General features: G+C 43.9%; 1 protein-coding gene across 1 annotated transcript in view; it reads right to left on the reverse strand.

Annotated features, from left to right (window-relative positions):
- Positions 1-18,157, reverse strand: part of ATRN (attractin) — a 246,227-nt gene that overhangs the window by 130,335 nt on the left and 97,735 nt on the right. The window contains exons 20-24 of the mRNA XM_019525801.1: positions 13,251-13,344; positions 12,289-12,341; positions 6,109-6,203; positions 4,289-4,367; positions 3,671-3,828 (exon numbers count right to left, since the gene is read on the reverse strand). Of these exons, the coding sequence (XP_019381346.1) occupies positions 3,671-3,828; positions 4,289-4,367; positions 6,109-6,203; positions 12,289-12,341; positions 13,251-13,344 (479 nt within the window). The remainder of the gene's footprint in view (positions 1-3,670; positions 3,829-4,288; positions 4,368-6,108; positions 6,204-12,288; positions 12,342-13,250; positions 13,345-18,157) is intronic.

Raw genomic sequence — 18,157 nt, forward strand, 5'->3', positions numbered from 1 at the left:
ACAGCTGGAGTACTGCGTCCAGTTCTGTGCGCCCCATTTCAGGAGGGATGAGGACAACATTGAAAGGGTCCAGAGGAGGGCCACCCGCATGATCTGGGGACTACAGGGCAGACCCTACATTGAAAGGCCGCGGGACCTAAACCTGTTCAGCCTTCACAAGAGAAGGCTGAGGGGGGACCTGGTGACTGCCTATAAACTCACTGGGGCGACCAGAAGGGTTTAGGGGAGACACTGTTTCCCCTAGCACCCCCTGGCATGACAAGGAACAACGGACACAAATTATTAGAGAGTAGATTTAGATTAGACATCTGCAAGAACTACTTCACAGTTAGGGCGGCTAGAAGCTGGAACAAAGTTCCTAGGCAAGTGGTGCTGGCTCCTACCCTGGGGGGCTTTAAGAGGAGGCTTGATGACTACCTGGCTGGAATCATTTGTGTCCAGTCTTTTCTCCCACCCAGGTGGGGGGTCAGACTTGAAGATCTACAAGGTCCCTTCAACCCGACTTCTATGATTCTATGAAAGGATATATTGGAACAACTCATGCTGCTGGAACTGCCAGTAAAATTTTTACCAGTGGATACAGCTCTCCCACAACAGTTTTATGACCTTCCCAGGAGCTTAGTGTTTTTTTATTGAGACATGGCAAATTAGCAAATTAATCAAGAACTGGCCCAGTCCTTTGTTGATCTCTGCCTTCATCCAGATCTCTCTTCCTTTTTGAATATTTCTTGAGCTTTAAAATGAAGTTCCCATTCATAATCCGATTTTTCAAGTTCAGATGCGTCTGATATTGATTCTATGACATCATTGCTTTTGACATCTGACGAATGATTTTCCATTTTTGTCCACATTTTAGTTAACTGAAATTTGGTGTGGACTTTATCCTCTTCTGCCAGCAGAAAATGATATCTAGGATCAAGATGAATATATGTGTACATATAAAAAACTACAGGGGACGTGGAGGTTCAGATCAGACTCTGCATCTGACTTCAGTGGGGAAGTCTGTTTGGGGCATGGACTCTGCCATTGCCTCAAGTGCAACAACTGGAGGGATGGGTTTCTCCACAGACTGGGGGGTGGATAGCATGATAGAGACCTCTTTAATAGAGAAAAATGGGTGGGAAGCCATTACAGGAGTCGCTCTCAGGAGATGCTTTGTCTGTCTTTGGGGCCCCTGCAACCTCACTTGAGGTGCATGGCCTAAACTTCCCCTCTCTCTGCTTCTGTACTCTTGTGAGCCTACCTCTTCTTGTCCTCATTATCTCCTCAATATATGAGGGAAGGCCTTTCTGGTAGCAGTCACATCTATTCATTATTTAAATTGTCCTGTTTTATTTTTTTTTTTTTTTTTTACATAAGATCACAATAGGTTCTTTTAAAAAATATGGATTTAAAAATTGCTGAATTTAATCCAGTTTGAGTTTAGTTTGGGTTCAGGTGGGGCAGATGGAACAAAAATGATGAATTGGGTTTGGCTTCAATTGAAGTAAATATAAAAACAGTTCAAGCTGGTTCTCTGATTCTAGATGCACACTCTTCCACCTAGATGAATAGAGGGATTCTCCACTTATCCTTCTTCTAGTGATGAAGCATCCTCCACCTATCCCTCACTTAGAGTTTGCACCGGACAGTACACTCATTAATGGATGGCTGAAGAACCTGCTTGGAGCCAGGTGCAAGGAAGAGAATGAGGAAAGGAATGTTGTGCATCCTGCCATTTGGGCTACCGGAGGACGCTTCAAGGCTGAGATACCAGCTTTTATGACCGACATGACCCTGAGTTGAGATAACAAGACAACTGATGAGGAAACTCACCAGGGGGGACCAGCAGGGTTTGGGAGAGACTCTGTTCCCCCTAGCGTCCCCTAGGATAACAAGGAATAACGGCCACAAATTGTTAGAGAGTAGGTTTAGATTAGACATCCGAAGGCACGACTTCACAGTCAGGACGGCTAGGATCTGCAACCAACTTCCAAGGGAAGCGGTGATGGCTTCTACCCTGGGGGTCTTTAAGAGGAGGCTTGATTTCTACCTGGCTGGGGTCATCTGAGCCTGGTTTTCTCTTCTGCCCAATGTGGGGGGTCGGATTTGATGATCTACAAGGTCCCTTCTGACTTTACTTCTATGAATCTATGAACAACATCTAAACAGAGACTGAGGATGGAAAAACTCCAAAATGCTGAACAAAGAGTTGTGATCCCTATATAAGAGGGATCCAGAAATGCCAAGTTGGGTGAACTCTCTCTCTCTGCTGATCTTCACTGGAGCACAAGCACGTCTGCTCATCCCGCTCCAACCTTCATCTTCCTCAATAGGCCTGGGCCAGCCACCCAGTGCCAATATTGAGCAGCTGCTGCTGGTAACTATAACATCTTGATGGAGTGGTTGTTTTGTGTGTGTGTTTGTGTATGTTCATGGTGATATGTGTATGTTTGTATGAGTGGTGTGTACAAACTTATGTCTCTGAAACTTTAAATCAATAAACATGGCATTTTGCCTTATGCCCCTTTATAAGATCTCGCTCTTGATTTGATTAATTAGAATTTTTAAAATAACATCGCCCCCTCTACAGCATCTACTACTTGCCACAGTCAAAGACAGGATATAAGGCTAGGTGGACCAGCGGCCTGATTAAGTGTGGCGCATCTTATGGTCTTAATCATGACAATCAAAACTGTGCACCTCCCTGAAACAAGTGAGAGCTCTATTTATTATTATTTTTTATGGCAAAAGATTTCTTCAGACATTCTTAAACCCAAGGGACTGGGACAAACTGAGAAGATGGGGGTACCACTTACTGTTAGCCACAGCCACAACAACTTGGCCAAGCAAAGAGAGCAAAAAATCTTTTGCTTGTCTTCTGCTATGCTCCATTATATAAGGCACGGGTGCACAGATAAAGATTTTTTTGGCTAATGCTGATGGCCAGTTATTAACCAGCCATATTGACCGATACTGATGCAACAGTTGATATGCAGCCTGACAGCTTGGACAGCAGTGTCCGACATGTAAGTCTGTGAGGGGAAGAAGGGCTGTGAGGGGCACAGATCAAGGCCCCCATCGTAAGGGAGGGAATGGGGCTGGGGTAGGGGTAGGCACTGCCCAACTGGGCCGGAAGCGAGGCAGAACCCAGGGGGTATGGGAAGACAGGCGGCTTGCTGCCAACGTGTGCCCCCCCAAGATAGGCATGGGGAGCATGTGCCCCCCCCCCCCGATGTGTGTGCAGGGCAGAATAGACTGTCCGCTGCAGGCTTGGGGCCAGGGGCTGCGCCAACCTCTTCCCAGCAAGGGGGATGGGCCAGGGCTGTGCTCAGGGTGGGGCAGGAGGCAGCAGCACTGATGGGGAAGGGGGGGGGGTGCTATGGAGCAGATTACAGTCACCCCAAAATTCCCCATAGCCACCTCTTGCAGCCTGCTGCCACCCACCCCAAGCACAGCCCTGGCCCAGCCCCCAGTGCAGCCCCTGGCCCCAAGCCCACAGCAAGCAGCCCGCCTTTGTGCTGTGCACAAATCTGGGAGGCACATGCCCCCCATGCCTCCCCCAGGGGTGCACACAGCAGCAGGGAGCAGCCCCCCACTTTCTGCCCCCCGGGCAAGCCACCCACAGCTCTGCCCTACTCCCAAAGGGGCTGCATTCACATAACAACTATTAATTATTAGGAGATCTTACCTGTATTTTTATTGGCCAGGTGAAGTTGCTGACATAAACAAAGAAAGTGATGTTTGGGTTGTTGCGAAAATCAAACTTCTCATTAGAGAAGCTGTCCTTGTATTCCTTTACATTGGTCTTTGAAATTACTGGAATCTCCTCTCCAGCTTGGGTACCAGCTGTTTAAGAATTTAAGAGAGAAACAGTAAAAACATTTTTCAGTACAAATCCTCAGTGATATTCACAAGCGGCCAATTAGCCTTAGTTATAGATTAAGTCAATTCACTATTACAATGACAGGAAAAATCAGCTACTCATCTAATTGCAATTTGGAGTCTAATTTCATCAACACAATCACACACACAAAAAATTGCATTAAAAAATTTAGCTTTTCAACCACCTCCAACACATCATCAAGTTGGGAGAATGTGCAAATTGGAGAGGAAAAAACAATGCCTTTTCTAATTTTATTTCTTCTTCAAATCCTGACTTATAAAACATAATGAATGCAAAAAAGTATTTCTCAACTGAACCTGTGCACCACAAAATTGTACTGATTTCAAGACGACATCAAACAAACTAGTTCACATTCATCAATCACATATTTACATAAATATTTGGAAATACTTTTGCTTTTACCTGCAAAGCTTGTTGACCACGTAATGTTGAGGTTGAAGTTTTTAGATGCATTGATAAACATATCCAGGTCTCTGTTTTGCTAATTAAAAAAAAAATAAAAGCAAAAAAACAGGAGAGAACATTTAGCAGATGCAATGCCATTAAAGCTGCTCTGTTTTGAAAGCTATGCTCACAACAAGTCTCAGAACTACAGGCATTTCACACCATATTTAATAGACTCCTCACTTACATCAAAAGAACTCAGATCGTTCCAGACATTTGTTTTCAAGATTCATTATACATTACATAGGACAGAGCTATTCATTTTATTTTGAATTGCTCTTCATAAAGGGAATGTTTATGTAAGTGAAATTCCAGATCTCATTTACTTGGGGGTCTTTTCCTGGTATCTTAAAAAAAATTATGTGGGAATGACTGGATTAGGGAGCAGCGTATAAAGACATCCGACTGTCAAAGGGTTGGGATTTTTTTTGTTTGCTTGCTTGTTTCAAATGCATTCCCCCTGCATATAAACTGAGAGTTTTACAGAAATCCTCCATTGCTTCCTTCTCACAAATCCCACAAGGAATCCCTTTTTGTTCATTTTATTAAATTCAGCCTTTGCTTCTTCACAGAAGTGTGCACTCATCCAGATCCTGTATTTTTTCCAGTGGTATCCCTCCCCCCTTCACTGCTCTTCCAACAAAAGCATTTTCGAGGTCCCTTCAAACCTTCCTCTCTCTCTATTTTTTTTTCCCTAATGCCTGCCTGGCTGAAATGAAACCTCATGACATGGAAGAAAATTTTATACTCAGCTGACAAGACAGTACTGATTTGACTTGCCCTCCTGATGGCTTTTTTTGGGTACTGAGGAATATGAAGTACTAAAAGGGGAGATTTTGTTTTTACCAAAATCATTAGTGGCCTTCTTGCTATCAAGGATCCTCCTGTTATTATTGGTACTGCAAAAGTGTCCAAGCCCCAATCACGGATCAAAACCTCTTGTAGCCAGCTCTGTCCATGCAACTGCCAGTTCTCCAGCATCTTATAGTCCAATGTTGCAAGGCACTTGGAGACAAAATTAAACAACTGCACAGTCTTGATTCTTTTTAATGGTCTTTCCAAAGATAAGAAGAAGAGCATTCATTTACTACAGGGCTTGGACCGCAGAAGATTTCTAGCCCTACAGGATCTGAAATTTTTCAGAATCTGAAGTCTTAATTCTCATTGCTGCTTCCTCTAAAGTGACTGGATACTGCACTCTCTCCCTCTCCACTTCTGGAGTAGAAGGGGAGCAAACAGAGCAGGCTCTTAGAAGCTCAGTGTCCTTGGTGGCAGAGGAGTCACCATGGACAGGAGGCTACTGCAGATATCTTCACATTACCCAGCAATTCAGGCTGGATGCTTGCCTCGTCACACACACATTCCCATTCCAAGAGCAGATGTTTTTCACATGGAGAAAAGGGAAAACAAACCAAACAACTGTGCAGTGGCATAATTCTGTATTTGCTGTGCAATGTTAGACCAGAACAACACATGACGAAGAAGCTGGACAATAATCAATACGTGAAACCTGGAGGGATTCAACAAAATAGTAACTGAAAGGAGTTGAACTACAGGCCCACAACGCAACTCCCCATACATCTTTTTGGTTCTGCATAGACACGTAAGGGCGAAAGGCACATTCAGAAGTTTCTGCCTAGGCTGTGAAAAAGCTATATACCCACGCACCACCACAGCTCTGCACCCTTAAAGAACTGGATGCAGTCATGCTCTTCAGGGTTAGGAGATGGCAAACATTTGAAAGAAAATGAGGGTCAGAAGGAAAAGAAACTACTCACCTCTTCAGGCGTTGCTACAAAATTGATTGCTGTATAATAGCGATCATCCTCTTGGGAAAGGCTGAAGGTGAACTGGTAGTCAATAAGAAGGGTATCTGCAAAGAATGCATGCAAAAGATGAGGAAATGCTCTGAAATAAAACTAACTTCTAGAAATCAAGGCGACCTACTGACTGCTTCCCATACAGTTAGAAAAAAAAAGCTTCTGACAACAGGGAAGTAGCTTAACTTAATACAGTGCTACGACCCGACCCAACATATTTGATTCAGAGAGAGAACATCAGAAATCTCAGAAAGCTAGTGCTCACTCCTGGAAGGTAATACCGTACACCCTACTCTATTCAAACCAATATTTTGGAGGAAGTGGCAAAGAATATATATATTTTTTTTTTTTCTTTGTCACTTCCTCCAAAATATTGATTTGAATAGTAGGATGTACAGAATATATATACACACATTACTTATTTATTGATTTAGATTTAGAGAAAGAAAACAAGCAAATTAATCAAAGTTAGCTTTCATTCTTAAACTAAAGGAGTTTATATAAAAATTAAAGGATTAAGCTACTATGACCACTAATCCTTTGAGGGAAAATGCACACAGACGTCTAATGCACTTTAGTATCACAGAGTTAGGGCTTTCCTATATAGAATCATAGAAAATGAGGGCTGGAAGGGACCTCAGGAGGTCACATCTAGTCCAACCCCTGCTCCAAGCAGGACCAGCCCCAACTACATCATCCCAGCCAAGGCTTTGTCTAACTGGGTCTTAAACACCTCTGAAGATGGAAACTGCACCACCTCTCTGGGTAACCTGTCCCAATGCTTTACTACCCTCCTCACGAAAAAGTTTTTCCTCATATCCAACCTCAATTTCCCTTGCTGCAGCTTGAGCCTATTGCTCCTTGTTCTGTCACCTGTCCCCACTGAGACCAGTCCAGCTCCATCCTCTTTTGCACCCGGGAGGTGAAGGCTGCTATTCAATCCCCCTCGGTCTTCTCTTCTCCAGACTAAATCTGTCCAGTTCCCTCGGCCTGTCCTCACCAGTTCTGTCCCCCAGCCCCCAACCATTTTCACTGCCCTCCGCTGGACTCTCTCCAATTTGTCCACATCCTTTCTGTAGTGGAGCCCAAAACTGGACACAGGACTCCAGACGTGGCCTCCCCAGTATTGAACAGAGGGGAAGAATCATTGCCCTATGTCTGCTGGCAATGCTCCTGCCAATGCAGCCCAGGATGCCATTGGCCTTCTTGGCAACACGGGCACACTGCTGGCTCCTATCCAGCTTATTGTCCCCTGTCACCCCCAGGTCCTTTTCTGCACAGCTGCTGCCCAGCAAAATTGGCCCCAGGACCAACCCCTGGGGCACGCCACTTGAGACCGGCTGCCACCTAGACATTAATTACTACTCTGAGCCCGATGCTCCAGGTAGTTTTCTATCCACCTTCCAGTCCATTCATCCAGCCCGTACTTCCTTAGCTTGCCTGTGAGAATCTTGTGGAAGACAGTATCAAAAGCCTTGCTAAAATCAAGGTACACCACATCCACCGGTCTCCCCGCATCCGCAGCTCCAGTCATCTCATCATAGAAGGCAGTCAGGTTGGTCAGGCATGAGTCATGACTTGCTCTTGATGAATTCATAGGTTCCTTCAGCATCTCCTCCATGATTTTTCCAGGGACTGAGGTGAGGCTGACAGGTCTGTAGTTCCCTGGTTCCTCCTTTTCCCTTTTCTCAAATATGGGCACTGTTTGCCCTTTTCCAATCATTTGGGACCTATTCTGATCGCCTTGAGTTCTCAAAGATGATGGCCAGTGGTTCTGCAATCACATCAGCCAACTCCCTCAGCGCCCTTGGCTGCATCCCATCTGGACCCATGGACTTGTACACGCCTCTAAATAGTCCCTAATCCATTCTTTCAGCACTGAGGGCCGCTCGCCTCCTCCCCAAGCTGTGCTGCCAGATGCAGTAGTCTAGGAGCTGACCTTGTCTGTGAAGACTGAAGTGAAGACGGCATTCAACACTTCAGCATTTTCTGCATCGTCCGGCACAAGGCTACCTCCCCCATTCAGTAAGGGACCCACACTTTTCCTGATCCTCCTCTTGCTACCAACATACTTGTAGAAACCCTTCTTGTTCCCCTTCACAGCTCTTACAGCTGCAACTACCATTGTGCTTTGGCCTTCCTGACTTCATCCCTGCAGCTCTGATACTCCTCCCTATTTATTTGTCCAAGTTTCTACTTCTTATAAGCTTCCTTTATGTGACAGTTTACTGAAGAGTCCTCTGCTAAGCAAGTGGGTCTTCTTCCATACTTGCTAGTCTTCCTGCGCATTGGGATGGTTTGTGCCTGTACTCTCAGTAAGTCTTCTTTCAAGTACAGCCAGTTCTCCTGGACTCCTCTCCCCTTCAGACTGTCTTCCCAGGGGATTGTGCCCATGAGTTCCCTGAGTGAGTGGAAGTCTGCTTTTCTAAAGTTCGGGGTCCTTACTCTGCTACTCTCCATCCTTCTTTTCCTCAGGATCCTGAACTCAACCATCTCATGGTCACTGCTGCCCAAGCTGCCTTCCACTATTACATTCCCCACCAATTCTTCCCTGTTCGTGAGCAGCAGGGCAAGAAGAGCATGGCCCTTAGTTGGCTGCTCCAGCACTTGCAACAAGTTGTCCCCAACACACTCCAAAACCTTCCTGGATTGCCTGCACACTGCTGTATTGCCCTCCCAGCAGACATCAGGGTGACTGAAGGCCTCCATGAGAACCAAGGCCTGCTAGCTGTCTGAAGCCTCATCCACCACTTCTTCCTGGTCTGGTGGTCTATAGCAGACTCCCCAGTACCACATCACCCTTGTTGCTCTCGCTTTCGACCCTAACCCAGAGACTTTCAACAGGCCTGTCTCCAGCTTCATACTGGAGCTCTGAGCAATCATACAGCTCTTTTACATGAAGTGCAACTCCTCCTGCTCTTCTCCCCTGCCTGTCCTTCTTGAACAGTTTGTACCCTTCCAAGACTGTGCTCCAGACATGCGAGTTCCCACCAAGTCTCTGTTATTCCAATCAGATCATTGCTCCATGACTGTGAGGGATTTCCAGTTCTTCCTGCTTGTTTCCCAGGCTCCATGCATTCATGTACAGGCACTTAAAGATGATTGTCCCAATTTCTCATGAAGTGTGAGAGCACTTCCCCTGCTGCTCCCTCCTGCTTGCTTTTCCTCCAGGTCTCCCGGAGCAGCGTAGTTTGCATACAGAAGTTAATACATTTTCACTACGCTAGTGTTACACCTATGTAAGCAAACACTGGTATCCACAGCAAATAGACGATCAGCTCTTCTAAGGTGGCACTGCCTTGGCCATAGGTGGTAGAGGTGCTCATAATGGTCTAGTTGTATTGAGCAAATACAGACATATCACATTACACTGAAGTATAAGGGGTGCCTTTGCCCCATAGCAGGATGGCTTAAATTACTACAGGGCTTCACATCGTGCAGCTGCCCCACACTCACACTGGTGTCACTGTGTTACATGTCTTCATTCCTAGAGCTCGCCCAGTAAGAGGAAGCTTCACTGCTCTTTCAAAGTAGAGCTTACATCTCACTCACATCTCCAAATTGACAAGCTGGAAGTTTAGTTGACACGTGCTGAAATGGCTGTGTCCACGTGGCAATTATTAGAGTGTATCGGCTCACAGGAGTAATGTGTTTTGTATGCTCTCCTCTTTGAAAATGTGTTCACAGCACATTTAATTAATGAGAACTAATAATCTTGTGGACATATTTACTGAGTACTAGCTTGGTAGCCCTCTATCTTACATGCTGCCAGGACCAACCCAACTGTCAGGTATGCCTTCCACTGCTCTAGGGTCACATCGAACAGATGTCACCTCCATTTAAAGGGTAACATGCAACAAGAATTAGGCCATTTATGGTTGTATGCTCTGGGTGTCAGAAACACTGCTCTTCAGCTAACATAACAGCATTACAACACTTCACTGTGTTTTGGTTGACCTCCTGGAGCTGTGCACAGGTATTGTAAGTAGCATTAAATGCAATGATATACACCTTTTCTGGGTGCCCAGATATTGGACAGGTATTAGCTAGCAAGCATTCCATGATACTAAAAAAACCCAAAAAACCCTATACCCTTATAGAGAAAGGCTGATAAACCACCACAGTTTCATTGCACTTCCATGTTTACAACAAGGAGTGTTCAGACCAAATCAGCGAGTATGGTTTTTTACAAGGGGTCGAGGTCATGATACCTATATCACGTTCTTTTCCACCCACCATGCCAGCACCAAAAAAAGTCTAATTTACTTTACTAGTCTCCCTTGGGTACTGAAACGACCCAAATACTTAAAGAAATAATTGCCAAAATTATGAACTTAGGACTGTTGTTCAAGATGCTGATAAGGCTTGTTGTTAGTAAAGATCTCTACCCATTAGTCTTCAATTACCACTATTTTTAAGAAGGCTCCTCATAACTGCGTAGTTTTCTTCATCCCTACATCCCTGCCATAATCATCAGTGTGCTGGCTGATGACTTTACAAAGATTAACTTTGGAAACTGAATACTGCTGTTTAGCTGTCCAAGTGGGTTTCCAACTTGCTAAAACCCAGCAGGCTAATTTCTATAGTTGGTTAAAACCTTGTCTGAACCCTATATTGTTATATAACGTGAGATTTTTCCCCCCCTTATCAAACACGTACACACACACGTGTATATACATATTTGAGCTCCAGAGCGGAGTTTGGTCATATGTGTATTTAAAGGGTGTGATTGCTAATGTTCAAAATAAAAATACCTGCTAGACTAATCTGAGAGTTGGTATGGCAGTATCTTTCTTCAGTGTGCAGGCGGTCTTGCCATTACTAGAAAATCCAGAGGTTCCTGGGTCTTGCTCTTCTGCTCAGGGTCGCACTGGGAAGTTTGGGATCAGGAAGGAATTTTACCTCTATAACTGACTGGCATGAACTACAAAGGGTTTGTTTTTTGTTTTTTTTTTACTTTCCTTTGCAGTGTGAAACACAGTTCTCTTCCTAGGATGTTCTCAGCATATATTAACCAACTACTTTCCCTGCTGTTGCAGTGGCAGGGCACAGAAAGTAAATCTCATCTTCCCAGTTTTTGCATGTGGTATGTTTTGGGGCTGTTCTTAAGGTTTCACATATTGTTCCTTGTAGTTGGTGAACATTGGGAGTGGCAGTTTTGGGGAGTTTTTCGATTAATGATCATTTGCCAAAGCAGGGGATTAGTGTTTATGGCCCAGGAGCCTTCCAGTCCTATGCTCCTATCATCACCAGATGTTATTGTTGTGCTATCAGTGCTGAAGTCTGAGAGACTGCAGTACTAGCAAAATGTTGCAGCCAGAAGATCCCATCACCAATCTTGTCTTAAGAGAATGACCACAGACTTGGTTCAGTGGCAAATGGTTGGCCAGATATATTGTCTATAAGACACAGTGCTGACACACTTGTGAAGGTGTTAACACATGTATGCTTGTGACAAGGCACTGGCATCAGTACAATGTCCCAATAATTTTCAATTCTCCTTTTATAAAGTGGTCAAAACAAATGACATGTTACATACTCAATATTTTTGAGCATCTCAAGCCATCCTGATCCAGGTGCTCCCGGACCATATCATCCTGGTCCTGGACTACTCTACACTTTGTACAGCCATCTCCCCCCGCCCACCTCCTGGCAGCAGTGTACGTCTGTTGCAATGAGGCCAACAGTTCCTACCTCTTGGTACAATGCAAGTGTTGAGTGACTTTTTTCTTTTACAGAAAATTCAGAGATTCTGAGTTTTTTCTATTCCAAAAATGGAACCAAAAGTCTGAAATTTCCCACTGAATAAGTATTTGAAGAAAATGTTTCATTTCAGTGTCAACCTTTTTTTTAACATTCACCTTCTTTTTAATAAAACCATCATCATTTGAAGACATAAATTTGAAGACAAAAAAACCCAAAAATATTGTTCTAAAACTGAAACTATGGCTACTCTTAATCTTGTCCAAGTAAATATTTTTGGAAGTGTTTTGATTTTCAAGAAGAACAATCCATCCAGCTCTAGCCCCAGGTTGTCTGTGTGCAATGAGATGCTACACTGAGTAAAGAGGCTATTTGATATAAAAGGCTAAGGCAGCTCTCTTACTATATCAGACAAAGAAAAGCAGTGGTACTTACAGTAACACGTTCCTTTCAGTGGATTTCCCTGGTAACGATTTTCTACCTCACACCTGAAAAGAATTAAAAAAAAAGCATTTGTTTCCATTCTTAGTTTTTCCTTCTCTAGCTTATATCACTATGCAGTAGAAAAATCATAGGACAAACTTTGAAACCTTAACAACCATATAAAACTAAAAATAAAAGATACACATCTATAAACAGCTACTGAAAAAATTATGAACACTTGGAAGACCCATGAAATTTGATCTGCAGCAGAATGAAACCACCCGAAATTAACCTTTGCATTTACTTAAAATTACTTTAATAAGTGTGCACAAACATACCGCATTAGAGTACTCCAGCCAAATATATAGCAGTCTCCATTTGCGTATACTGCCATACCTGTTAACCTTTGCTTGTACAAGTAACCTTTAAAAAATAAACACTGCACTAAAATTATTTCCATTAACATTTTACTGGAAATGGCTTCTAATAGGTTGTATGGGCACTTTCCAGATGTAAATTTGGTGGCTTTGTTGACCTGGAAGTGCTCCTTTAAAGGCACAGAATGTTCCAAAACCTTTTCCCATCTAATTTCCTAGTTATTCAAGCTCTACTGACTCACTTTAAACAGAATGCACCAATACTGACAATTAACTACTTCATTGAGGAAAACAGGAGCTTAGGATATGAATAGTGGTGTGCAGGCTTAGAAAAAAAAATGTTATTTTTGACCCTTTGACATCTGGACTATATTCTTTGTTTTTAAACTCAATACAAAGCTGTCAACAAAAACATTTTGCTCAATGTTATCTTAATACAAGAAGCCTACGACTGACTGGACTGCTGATGAAGTTAGTTAACCATCAGCTTTAAGAAATGTGTAAAGCCATAATACATAATTATTCCTAAATGTAAAGGCTACGTTTCATTTTATGTCTAACCACTAAACAGCAAAATAATAGGAAAGCGCAACTCACAGTTGACACTCGTCGCCTTTAATCCCTTTAGTAGTACAGAAACATTTCCCGGATTTTGTATTGCAGATGGAGGCATGCCCATTACACTTGCAAGCTGTTAAGGAAAGGAAAGAATAACACATTATTGGGGATAAAGCAAAAGGGAGAGTGATAGTTTTACATTGGGTCATAAAAGTGAAAGATGTTAACAGTAAAAACTGAAAATAAATCGCATAGCAAAAATTTATGCATGTCCAATAGTGTATTTATGATGCTGAGAGGTCTCAGGAATATTTGGGGGGGAAAAATTTCCCCCATGATGTTTTTCACATTAACCATTTTGCTGTGTGCAGAAGTTCTTGGATGAGGTTTCTGTTCTTCGATGCGGCTTCTGTTATGAAATAGGTCAGACCACATGAACATAACAGTTCTCTTCCGGCCTGGGGAGGGTGGTAATGACTGGCCCTCTCAATTGCCCTCCTTTTGCTAGCTGACACCACGAAGGACTCTGCTACTATACTATATTCTCTACCATGGCAGGGGGTTGGACTAGATTATCTACTCAGGTCCCTTCCGACCCTAGAAACTACTGGGTATCACACAAAAGATCAAAACCTTGAGAAGGACAAAAATCATTGGAAGATGCACAACAGCTTTGTTTTCATATTGCATTCAAACTCTTGACAAACTCATGGAAGAAAAGAAATTAAAAAAAATAAGTCAGTGTTCACCCTTATGATTTTAGCAAGCTGATCTCAGCTCTTTATGCAGCCAACAGCTTTTGCTGTAAATGGAGAGGGAAAAAGACAAATGCTTTGAAGAAAAAAAAAATGGATCTTGATTCATAATGGAGTAGTAATGGCACACACAAAACAGGTTCTCTGTCATAAGATTCTCTTATTCAAAAAAATCCCCAATTTTTGTTTTAAAGAAGTAACCTCAAATCCACATTTTTCCATGATTAAAATGAAATGCCACTAATATATAGATAAATATTAATGGAGTTGCATTTAAATCTCAGAGAAATGTGGATTCAGGGATACAAGGTCATTCAGTTCTTCCTGCTCATTTCCCAGGGTCCATGCATTTGCGTACAGGCACCTGAGGTAAGTAGTCGAACTTCTATAGCTAGCACTTCTACCTGTAGTCCAACCCCATGTCCCTCAACCCTCCCCCAGCTTGGCTCCCTGCAACGCATGTCCCTTCTCTTCTAGTTCCCCACAGGCAGACCTCTATCACCTAAAACAAACTTTAACCTGGCCTGCACGAATACATCCTTGGGTAGCCTACAGCTTGGCTCGAGAGTTGGTGCATATCTGGATAGCCTTTGTCCACTTTGGACCTGGCTGTACAAATACTCTGTTGTCCACCTGCTCCAGTTGCCACATGTGGTTGTGGAAGTTGTTTGTGCTCAGGAACAGGACTGTGATCCTCAAATACAGGTAACTAGCTAGAGGACAGGAGTTTCAAAAGAAAACAAGAAGAAAACACAAAGGCCCAGTGATGAAACAGGAAACAACATGAATCAAGATGTCACAGAAACAACTACGCTCTATGAAGCACATCTCTCATTAATGAGATTCTAAATTTACATTAGCAGCTACCCCTGTCTTTACCCAACTTAAATCAAGACAGATACAAAATGCACTCTAGCCCAAGTCTGACATTAAACTAGGTAAGAATGAACAGGAACTTTGTATTTAATTTAAAAACGTCAAATGACTGACATACATTAGCAACACACCAAAACAAAAAGATATGCAACTGTTCCTTGAAACTTGAATAATGCAGATTAGCAATTGGTGCTTCATTGCACTTTTTAAAATCACTGTTTAAACCCCAAGGCATTTAGAAAAGGTTTTATAAATAACAGTTTAAGTTTCTTTGTGCATAATTTTTACCAGGAGCCTGGGAAAAGTTAAGTCTGTTTATTAAAGGCCTAAAAAATGTGAACAAAAACTAAGAAGTTTGCATAGGTTTATTAAATATCAGTTTAACAAAGTGGAAATCAGGGGTGTAAAACTCACATGGCCCTGTGGGCTGGAGGAGCATCCCTGAGCTGGTCTGTGGGTCAGACTTGGATCAACCTCCTGTGGAGCAGTTGCAGTGCCAGGTGCAGCCTGTGCCACTGCACAGAGCACGCACCAGCCCCTGGAGGCAACATGGGGTGTACGCTGCCAGCTGTGTGCAGCCTGGACCCAATGCTGCATGTGGCACAGGGGGCCCAGGGTGCAGACTGCAGGCAGTGCCCCAGACTGCCCCCATGTTGTGTTGAAGTGCACACAGCATAGGGTCCAACCCGCACACCACAAGCAGGGTTGGGACATATGGCTCTGTGGGCCACATCAAGCCAGCGGGCTGTAAGTTTGACACCTCTGATGTAAACGAACAAGTGGATTTTGGAAACCACTAGTAGATGGCTCCCTGTGAGAAACTGCTAAGCTGAAGTAATAAAAAGAAAAAAAAAAAAAACAGAAATAAAAATATTTCCTAGAACTGACAAGTGGCTCTGCTTCCACAGCCTCCTGGGGTATTCTGCCCTCCCTGGAGGCCAGTGGCCAGGCTGGCCTGCCCATGTTCCCTGGCTTCCTCCATCTATCTCTCATCTGCCATGTCCTGATGTTGCAGCTATGAAAGGGAGGTTGTCCATAGGGGCTAGAGTGGCCTACTCCTTAGTTCCTTTTACTTCTCCATCCTTACCCCACTTCAAGAGGGTTTTAATCACCCTAGGAGTTTAAAAATGTGACCTCCAGTGGCCCCCATAGTCATGGCCATGCCTTGCAGATGACTCCCAATCACCCCTTGTAAGGGGGCTCTTGATCCCAGACTGACACCCTAAGGCCTCCAAACCCTTGTCCAACCTTCAGCTTTCTCAGCCTCTACCCTTTTTATCTAGCTGAGCTCCACCCAGGTCCACTGCCTTGGACTCTGGGTTCCTGGGTCCCAGCTCTTAACACCTCTGTCTAAAGTGGGTCTCACAAGCATGAAGTACTCCTGGCATCATGCTCCATGGCCTCCAGATCTCCACTCCAGCCACAACCATGTCCTCTGGTCACAAACTTAACTAAAGAAAAGAAAATCAACACAGAAAGGGGTAACTGTCTGGTTCTAACTCAAACTCAACCCTCTCAGGGTCATAACCACCGCCACCTTCATAAGGAGTAGCCTCCATTCCTCCAGCCCCAGGGTACCTCCTTTCTCCTCGCACCCAGCTCTGCCTCCCAGCTCCTTCCCCAGCAATCTGCAGGCCTGAACTGCCTGCCCCAGTGCAGAGGCTGGGCCTATAAGCAGCCAAGCCTTGCCCCTTACAGTCAGTTGATTGCTCCCCGTGGAGATGTCCCTAACAGTTCCTACTCAGTCCAATGAGTTCTTGGGCTGCTCTTGCCTTGCAGCCTTCCCAAACCCAAGCTTCCAGGCTGGACGTCCTGTTGGGGCTGCCTCTGCCAGCTACAAAAGTCCTGTTCCCTTTTTGACTGCAGTTAAAAGGTTGGGATTCCCCATTACGGAGCCCTCCTGGGGACACGTTTCAGTGGCAGCCAAGCAAGCAACCCCTGTGGCTCTTTGTTGCCTCTTGCCCTAGTGTCAGAGTGGCTCCCAATACAGCTCGTAAGGAGCCTCACAGTTCAGACAGGCCTGGGGCATCAAACAAATATGAGGAGCTGGATTATAGCATCCATGTACCAGGCTCCTCAGGTTCTCCCCTACTGTGGACTATGTTGTTGAGAGAGTTTAACCTCTACTCTTACGTAGTCAGGACACATTCCTCCTCTCATTTGTAACAGCACAGCATCCCAGCAGCAACTACAATTGCTTGCATAGAAAAGTTAATACTAGGCAAAGCATTTTTTCCTCTCTTTCAGTGCAACTGAGCAGCCTGAAGAGAGAAGGCAGCATTGAAGTCATCAGCTGCCTCCTTGGGGACCACCAGCAAGCGCTCCATGGAGAAGATTAGACTCATTGCCATAGGAGCACTCTGATTTGGGGGATAAAGGTACCTTCCCATTTTCTTCCAAATAGCTCTCTTATCTCACACAAACATATTTCTATGCAAAGGTTTCATCAGAAAATGCAAAACTACTGAATGAACTAGAAAAAGCACCTCACAGCTATTTTTACCATTTTGATGTGTTGCATTTCCTCCTCTTGGTTATTAACACTGTTCGAAAGAGAACAAACGTTAAAAGCATCTGCTGAGGAGTGAATTAGCTAGCACATGGTTATTATGCACCTGACACTGCAAGATGCAGAGAACTAAAGAAGGGATGCAGAAAAAGTCTTCTGGTGAAGTAGCCGTGGCTTTTTTTTAAAACTTAAGACAATCCTTCTGGTGAAGGTAACTTATCCTGATAGCAGCGAAACGGAAGAACCTCACATCCCCTGAATCACTTGTTACCTCCCCTTGATTCAGATGCCAACAACAGTAACATTCAAAGTTTATAGAGAACAATATTCATCTCCATCCCTGAGCTACCAGGAGCCTAGCTTGCAGGAAAGAGGTCTTCTCTCTCACCCTAATAAAACTGGGGTGAGTGGTCTCCAAAACCACTCCAATATTAATATGATCTCTTTTGGGTGGAATCAAACTCATTCTTTCAGGGCTAACTGATTAAGTTGCACTCCTCCAAATCCAATTAACCTTACCATGCAGTCTTAATTATTCAGCAATGGCTGGGTATACAAACAACTGCTTCCAAGTCCAGCTGTGTCTCAACCCTCAATGGTCCCAACAATGTGTTACAAATCATCATGTAAAAACTAAGGCCCCTTCTACACGTTGTACCTACGCCACAATTAAAAAGTGTTAATCGCAGCATAAATGACAAGGGTGCTACCTGTGCCCCCAATTTACAGCGTCATAAAATGGTAAGACAGCCATAAAACTCCACATATAACAAAGAATATCTTTAGGGATGATCTGTATAGCACCT

This window comes from Gavialis gangeticus, unplaced genomic scaffold, assembly GCF_001723915.1.
Source record: "Gavialis gangeticus isolate Ggan-Ray unplaced genomic scaffold, GavGan_comp1, whole genome shotgun sequence".
Taxonomy (NCBI): Eukaryota; Metazoa; Chordata; order Crocodylia; family Gavialidae; genus Gavialis; species Gavialis gangeticus.